The sequence below is a fragment of the Eurytemora carolleeae genome, unplaced genomic scaffold, assembly GCF_000591075.1.
Source record: "Eurytemora carolleeae unplaced genomic scaffold, Eaff_2.0 scaffold98, whole genome shotgun sequence".
In the NCBI taxonomy this organism is placed as follows: Eukaryota; Metazoa; Arthropoda; class Copepoda; order Calanoida; family Temoridae; genus Eurytemora; species Eurytemora carolleeae.
The window spans coordinates 65,600-74,481 of record NW_019396078.1 but is presented as its reverse complement, the minus strand read 5'-3'; the positions used below and the strand labels follow the sequence as shown (position 1 = coordinate 74,481).

The window sequence follows — 8,882 nt, the reverse complement described above, 5'->3', positions numbered from 1 at the left end:
ATTTATCAAATTCTTTCTGTTAGACCTTATATTCTTTACGATTTTTTCGCTGGGTTTCATTTTAAATCCATATCAGTTTAAGATGTTTGACCAGAGGCGTTAAGAAAGTATTATATACATTAAGAAAAGTGCAGATGGTTTGGGAACAAAATTTGTTTTTTAAAAATTTCACCCCCTAGGCTAATACTCTACTACATAGCCCCATCAGCATCTACGCTATTAGGCTTTAAAAAGTTTATACTACGGAATACGTAAGATTTGTTGGGAATACAAACTAACGAATGAGTGTAACAAATTTTTCCAAAAATTTAACCGTTACGAGCTATATTTTGAATTTAAGTAAAAAAATACAAATAAAATAAAAAAGCATTTTTACTTCAAATCTCTCTTATTTTTGAGCAAAACTAGCGGTAAATAAGAGATTCCCCATAATTCAGGAAGGATTCAAATCGGTAATTTAAATTTAATTGCAGGTGGTTTAAATTCATTAAATTTGGTTCCTGGTAAAAAAGTTGGAATTTTAATGAAGAATCAAAATATGACAAAAATATATTAGACAGGGTTGAATTTGTTATTTTAACATGTATTTACTAAATATAATGAAGAAAAAATACAATGATTGTTGCACACTGCACGTCTGAAGTGTAAGCGTAAGTAGATATTAAGATAAAAGAAAAATGAAAAAAAAGGTTCCAACTCCACCAAAGCTGTCAAGTAACTGGAACTTAATTACAAGGTAAGGACTATCTTTATGATATAGTAATCTTCAAATAATTATCTTTTCGTATCAACATTTAATAAATAACTATCAAAACCATTAAGGGTTAGTTTTAGTTAAAGTATTTTCTAATGGCAATAATTTTAATATTTGTGAAAACTTCAGAAAAAGTCCTTGATCACAGAGGTAAATTCGGACCTTTAAAGATATATACAATTATGTTAATATAAAATACAGCTTAGTGCTTTCTGAATGGATTAGCAACATTAAAGTTTCAATTTGGGCGCTTTTGTCTAAAGTGAGCAAAGATCAAATACTTTTTTTCATAATGGCGCTATCTGCAACGTCTGAACTGAACTGATCTTAGAAACGTTTTTATTAAGTCCGTAAAAAACAGCTATTCAACAGAAATTAAATTAGTCTGTCGAAAAGTAAAAAAGCTATGGGATAGAGATTTCTTTAAACATTTACAATATGAAAAATACACTGAAATATATATGATTGTAAAAAAAACTTGTTTGAGGACAATTTCTTTCTTTTTATTTGAGTATAGTGTACTTGTATGAATAATGTTCACTGTTATGGAGAATATAAAAATAAAATAGAATATGTAAATTATTTCTCTTCCACTCAGTGCAAATTTAAACGTGCATTGGTAATTTTTAAAAATGGAATTTTTACCATGATAGAATGGTAATTCATCTTTTATTTCTTATTCTATATCTTATATCATATTCCTTATGTATGTTTCACCTAGTCTTTAAAAACTTCCTAAACCTACCCGATTTGCGTTGAACATGATATAACTCTAAATTTGTAAAGAATTTTCAGAATTTTGAAAACTTACTCAAATAGATCAATAAACTGATTTTTTTTCTCTCCAATTTTTAGTATTAAGAAAAATAGTTTTATTGAAAAGCGCACTAAGTTCTATAAAAATGTGAACGAAGATAAAAATTGTTCATTATTTTTTTGTAAGTTTTATAATTACTTTCTATAATGTTCGTTTTCTGAAACAGCAGTTTATATCTGTTTTATATAGGATGGAAACTATTTTATCCTCCTAATTCTACACTACAATATTCCAATCCATTTACTATACATGTATTTACTTCAGAATATTAACTTAAAAATTGAAACCAAATTATTTCTAGGTTTTTTAATTGTTGGTAACAAAATTCTTTAAAATAATTTTTATATTTGAAATCTTCGAATGCACTATTCATTGTGATATAACTTTGATTGGTTATAATTTTTTTCAGCAAAATTATTTTGAACTTTTGCAAAATTTGCAAGACTTTTTGATTGAAGTTTAAGGATTTACAAAAATATTTTTTTTTTGTGGGGACCTTTCTGAATTCAAACAGCTATAAAATTGGAAGGTTTTCAATTATGCATGCAAAAAAGTGAAATATATTTGAAATATAACTGTGAACACATGTATGTTTTTTTTTAATATCTTGGAAAAATATTCCTAGCTGTGGTTACTTTGATACATATTTTTTTCATACTCTTTAGAAAAGAAAAACTGTTTAAAAATGGTTAGAAAATGCGATTGTAAACAACGAAATCAGCTCTGATCATAACTCATGGTGTTTAAGTGTGTTTCAATAACTTTATAAATTATTTTAAATTTAACTATTTCTATTTCAAAAGAGTCGGAGTGAAAGAATTATATTGAAGAATTTGAAACAGTTTTAATGAAATAATTCTTATTGCATCTAGACAGAAAACTTTCATTTAAAAATCTAAAATATTTCTATTCAAAAAATTCCTTTACATAAATAAGAATAGAAAAAAAGTAGTAATAATAGAAATAATTAATAGAAACTGGTGGTGGATTGTTAGTATTTTTGTCCCCTGTCGCGTAAGTAAGATTCAAACCATTGTAATGTGTTGCCCCTGATTCCTGCGTTTTTCAGTTTTTTACATAATAATCTTGCAATCAATACAGTCGAAGCATGTCAAGTTAGGCAGATTCGTTATTATTTAGTGCGCTGAAAATGTAGTCTACAACATTACGTCCTGGCAAAAAAACAAATTAATTTGTTTAAATGTTTAAAAAAAGTTATAATTGTTGAGAAATAAAAGCATTATTTTTTCCAATATTTTAGAAAATCCATTGATTAATCTGATTGGACGAAAATTAAATAAGTTGTCTTTTTTATCTTTTTTATAAATATGAATAGTTCTGGACATTTTCCAACAATTAGGGAATACCTTGTCTCAAGGCTTACATTATAAATGTAAGATAAAGCAGGGGCTATTTCTGTTGATACATTTTTAAGCAATTTTACTGAACCTCCAATTTTATCCTCAGAGTTTTTGTTTTCGAGTGTTTCTACTTCTTCCATTATCTCTACTGGATCAGTTGGAAAATAAGCAAAGTAATGCCAGAATTAAAACAAAAATCAATATAGTGAAAGTACGACAATATTGCTAACTAATACTGATGGAAGATTTGTAAAAATGTTTGCAAAATATTATTTATCGGTTCTTTGTCACTATTTTCATTTGCAAAGTTTCAATATAGATGTTTGTGTACTTTTGTATTATGTAATATGTTGTTATTTGCCTGTAGTAAACACCTACTCTATAACAAGTTCTCGAGCATGTATCTATCCAGGTAAAATAAAACTCAACCAAGACGGAATCCCAGGCTCTAAATGCCACACAGGGACACAACCGTAGCTATGAAAACCCAGCTACTAATCCAGGGACACAAGCCTAGCTATTAAACACGCTTTATATCGATCCTAAATGATAGGGAAAATCCAACGCTTAAAATGTCACACAGGGACACAAGCCTAGCTATAAAACACGCTATATATTGAGCCCAAACGATGAGGGACGATCCTGTGCTCTACATGTCACACAGGGACACAAGCCTAGCTATACAACACGCTATATATTGATCCCAAATGATGAGGGACGATCCGGTGCTCTTAATGTCACACAGGGACACAAGCCTAGCTATACAACACGCTATATATTGATCCCAAATGATGAGGGACGATCCGGTGCTCTAAATGCCACACAGGGACACAAGCCGATTTATACAACAAGCTATACATGAATCCAAAATGATGAGGGACGATCCGGTGCTCTTAATGTCACACAGGGACACAAGTCTAGCTATACAACAAGCTATATAATATTGATCCCAAATGATGAGGACGCCTCCTAATTCTCACCTGTCCTTGTATGAATGTCAGGTGCGTTAACTTTCCAGCAGTTGGCGCTGTATCTCCTGCTGTGCGGTCAACACAGTTTCCTGTCACATGCAATACACGTATCAGTGATATCAAACACCGTTTGAAAAAAAAATCGCTATGCACTCTTAAGAGAAAAACCTGAAAAGAAGTGCGCTTTGCTATTTCACATTTGCGAGATCGATAAAATCGTGATTGATAAAATTATATAGTGCTGGCTAAATGTTATTTGATTAGAGTAAATTTGATAAATTTAAATAAAATAGAAAGTAGGCATATACATTTTACAAGTTTTAACATTGTAAGCTCATGGTCAAATTGTTTTGCATTACATTTAATAAAATCAAATTTATTTTATTATACAGATTAACTCATTTATATCATTAATAAATTGGCACGTTTTACTTAATTATTTCAGAAATAAATGTAATGCACTTTTTATAAAAATAACTATTTCTTCTTTTTATGTTTAAATTGCATTTTTTTTATTCATATAGTGTTAACAAATTGAATCACTTCAAATATGTATTCTTATAACTTGACTGACTGAAAGGGAGTGACTGGCATTAATAGGGAGTAGAGGTCTTATTTCTAGACACTACTTTGATACAAATTTTTTTCATACTCTTTAGAAAAGAAAAACTGTTTACAAATGGTTAGAAAATGCGATTGTAAACAACGAAATCAGCTCTGATCATAACTCATGGTGTTTAAGTTTGTTTCAATAANTTTTTACAACAAAAAAATCTTCATTTTGAGTGGAAAAGGTGGCGCCGCAAGGAAAATTAATTAGGACTAGTGTTTGCTATATATTCTTGCGCTTCTAATTTTTTCAGGGGGGTATTTTCAAGAGAGGTGGACGACCCCCACCCTATAAGCCACCTCTATAGTTACTCTGTAAAAGGGTAAACGTACGTGTCTTGTCTTTTTTTCCCAGGAAGAAGAGAACACTAATCCATTTGATTTTAATGATATTTTCACTCGCATTTAGCAATCATTCCCTTTATAGGGAATGTCAACGTAATCCCGGCCGATTCATAACATTAACCTTTAAACTTTAATCATTCACGACAGAGACATACCCATTCTTCTTGCGGAGAGATGCAATCCCGGCCGATTCATAACATTAACCTTTAAACTTTTGCTTAATCATTGACGACAGAGACATACCCATTCTTCTTGCTGAAAGTTTGCCCATGATGTGCGTACACAGTTTGAATGACGCTGCATGGTTCCAAAAGCCATTAATTTTTCAGTTAAAAAAATACGGATATCTCGTCGTCGTCTAAAAATGGAGAGTTAATTGATTTGAAATTAATGTCATCAAACCTGTTAAGTTCTGATTTTCGAATGTTTACATTTTACTTGATGTTTAAGTTTGAATATTTGAGTTGTTTTCTACACTATTTTTTAACACAGTAATTACACAATTAGGCATCTCTGATTCGGCTTTCTCTTGCATTCCAACATTTCCTCTGTAATCACATGATTAGTTCAGAACTACACAAATGTGAGATAATTGAGGACAAATTTACAATCAATTGATCCCCTATTAGTGTCGTTGATAAGATGATTAAGCCAAAGTGGATATTTATGAACAGAATTTTAGAGATGTACTTTGGAAGATTCCTTACTTTTTCTTCATAATTTTGAGCTAAATGGTTTCTATAGTTTGATATTTTGAACAAAATGGTTTCTGTAGTTTGATATTTTGAACAAAATAGTGTCTGTAGTTCGATATTTTGAACAAAATGGTTTTGTTGTTCGATATTTTGAACAAAATGGTTTCTGTAGTTCGATATTTTGAACAAAATGGTTTCTAGTTCGATATCATAAATGAAATGGTTTCTGTAGTTTGATATTTTGAACAAATGGTTTCTATAGTTTGATATTTGGAACAAAATAGTGTCTGTAGTTCGATATTTTGAACAAAATGGTTTCTGTAGTTCGATATTTAGAACAAAAATGGTTTCTGTTGTTCGATATTTTGAACAAAATGGTTTCTGTTGTTCGACATTTTGAACAAATGGTTTCTCTAGTTTGATATTTTGAACAAAATGGTTTCTGTAGTTCGATATTTTGAACAAAATGGTTTCTGTAGTTCGATATTTTGAACAAAATGGTTTCTTTAGTTCGATATTTTGAACAAAATGGTTTCTTTAGTTTGATATTTTGAACAAAATGGTTTCTGTAGTTTGATATTTTGAACAAAATAGTTTCTGTAGTTTGATATTTGGAACAAAATAGTGTCTGTAGTTCGATATTTTGAACAAAATGGTTTCTGTTGTTCGATATTTAAACAAAATCGTTTCTGTAGTTCGATAATTTGAACTAAATGGTTTCTGTAGTTCGATATTTTGAACAAAATGGTTTCTGTAGCCCGATATTTTGAACAAAATGGTTTCTATAGTTCGATATTTGGAACAAAATGGTTTCTTCAGTTCGATATTTTGAACAAAATGGTTTCTGTAGTTCGATATTTGGAACAAAATGGTTTCTTCAGTTCGATATTTTGAACAAAATGGTTTTTGTTGTTCGATAATTTGAACAAAATGGTTTCTGTTGTTCGATATTTGAACAAAATGGTTTTTGTAGTTCGATATTTTGAACAAAATGGTTTCTTCAGTTTGATATTTTGAACAAAATGGTTTCTGTAGTTCGATATTTTGAGCAAAATGGTTTCTTTAGTTTGATATTTTGAACAAAAGGGTTTCTGTAGTTTGATATTTTGAACAAAATGGTTTCTATAGTTTGATATTTTGAACAAAATGGTTTCAATAGTTTGATATTTTGAACAAAATGGTTTTTGTAGTTCGATATTTTGAACAAAATGGTTCTTCAGTTTGATATTTTGAACAAAATGGTTTCTTTAGTTTGATATTTTGAACAAAATGGTTTCTTTAAATTGATATTTTGAACAAAATGGTTTCTTCTGTTCGATATTTTGAACAAAATCGTTTCTGTTGTTCGATAATTTGAACAAAATGGTTTCTGTAGTTCGATATTTTGAACAAAATGGTTTCTGTAGCTAATGTGAGGGTGCTAAGATTAAGAATTCTCAATTTAAAGATTTACATAAAAATTTAGAGATATTGTCTTGATTTAAGTTTTACCCATTCCAAAGCTAACTTACTGTAGAGATTTTCTAACTTACAAAGTGCAGAGCAACAAAATCCCTTAAATGCATTAGACAATTAGATATTATAACGTTTTAGAAATATAAACATGGGGATGTATAACCCTAACATGGTGAAAATACCCTTGGAGACCTTTACATACAACAATCAGAGTGATGTTATCAAGGTGATTTCTATTTTAAAAATTTTATATCTATAAAAATAACATTTAATGAATATTAAAAGCTTCAGTTCTTAACTGATCTAAGCATAAAGAAAGTTATATTTTTAAGATTTAGAAAATTAAAAATTGATACGTTTAAATCATGTTCTCAAATTCATTGATCTGTGGTTTCCAGAAAAACGTAAAACAGTTGCTGTCTTCTCTTTTAATTCGTGAATTTCACTAAGGTTCAAAATACTTTTTTTGTAACTGATACAGGGTTACCCACATAGGATGAGACTTCCTAGAAAATTGTATTAAATTTATTTAATCCATTTCCTTGCATTCAGGGTTCCTTGTAGACCAAAGCTGGATTATTTCTGTGCTTAATCATTTAGTAAAACATCAAAACACTCAATTGAGAGAAGATACAAAAGCAAGCTTAATATTGTCATATTTTATGCGTTTTGGGTCGTCTTTACAGTCTCATGCTTTATGGGTAACCCTAAATATTTCTGCAGATCTCAAGTAGCGAAAATATGCAAAAAAGGATAATGACAATCATTCCACTGTTTTCTGGGAACCACAGTAACAACAATAATTTTTCCTTGTTAAAGGGCGCACAAGTCATCCGGAGTTCAAAATGGAACAAGGATTCACAGAGATACAAATTTACGGAGTATTTAGGTAAACAAGTATAGAAAAAAATCATATAAAATGTTTAGTATGCCATTAAACTAGGCAATCACAGTCTTTTTGGGAACAAATGATAAATCAAATTTGTAAATAAGATATCCACGGATGGACCATTGACAAATAGATGCCCGTGGTAGCTTTTCCCATCGCAATGTGTACCGTAAGACCTAACCTATTTTTTTAGCTCAATATCTATAAAAATCTATTTTAAAATCGCTGCTAAAGGTTTAAAAAGTCTATTACATACCTCAAAAAAAATCTTTTATTTACGAAGTCAAATATAATTTTCTTCGTAATTGTCCAAAAATATTAAATTCGTTAAAATTTTTGACAAATTTCAAAAATTGAGTTTGGTTCAAAAAAACCTTTTTTTAAAAAAAATAGCATTTCTGACTGGTTTTTAAGCCTAACTCATTCATTTCTTATATTTTTTTAAGTTCCCTCATTAAAAACGAAGAAATTAATATCTATCATTTTTGTTATGAATCTTTTTTACTTTCTTTAGCCTTTTTAAAAATTGAAGGCAATTATCTAATAGAACTTGTGAGCTGTCAGCTAAACATTTTTAGGATTACGTGCCAATATATTTTAACATATCTTGAATGCGTTTTCAATTGAGTTGATAACTTATAAATCGGATCCATTTTTGGTTTAATAGATTGAGTATATATGCCACACAAAAATATTCTAAAATAAGTTTTTATCTTTGATAAGCGATTTTATACTTTAATTTGATTTTATTATTTAAAATAGATGTTCTTATTTCTTAAATGTTCAAATTAAAAAAAGAAAATTTATTAAAAGAAAAATGAGATAAATAAATAATATTATATTCAAACTTCCTGAAAAATAATGTTGAAAAGGGCATTAATCTGTTGTTCTGATCATATTTCTTTTTAATAATTTAGTAATTTTAAAATATAAACGTTTAATATAAATCAATAAACTTAGTAAAGATGTAATTTTTCAATTATCAA

General features: G+C 29.0%; 1 protein-coding gene across 1 annotated transcript in view; it reads left to right on the top strand.

Annotated features, from left to right (window-relative positions):
* Nucleotides 1–7,125: 7,125 nt before the first annotated feature.
* Nucleotides 7,126–8,882, top strand: part of LOC111715185 (long-chain-fatty-acid--CoA ligase 1) — a 40,426-nt gene continuing 38,669 nt past the window's right edge. The window contains exons 1-2 of the mRNA XM_023490467.1: nt 7,126–7,233; nt 7,827–7,896. Of these exons, the coding sequence (XP_023346235.1) occupies nt 7,156–7,233; nt 7,827–7,896 (148 nt within the window). The 5' untranslated portion in view covers nt 7,126–7,155. The remainder of the gene's footprint in view (nt 7,234–7,826; nt 7,897–8,882) is intronic.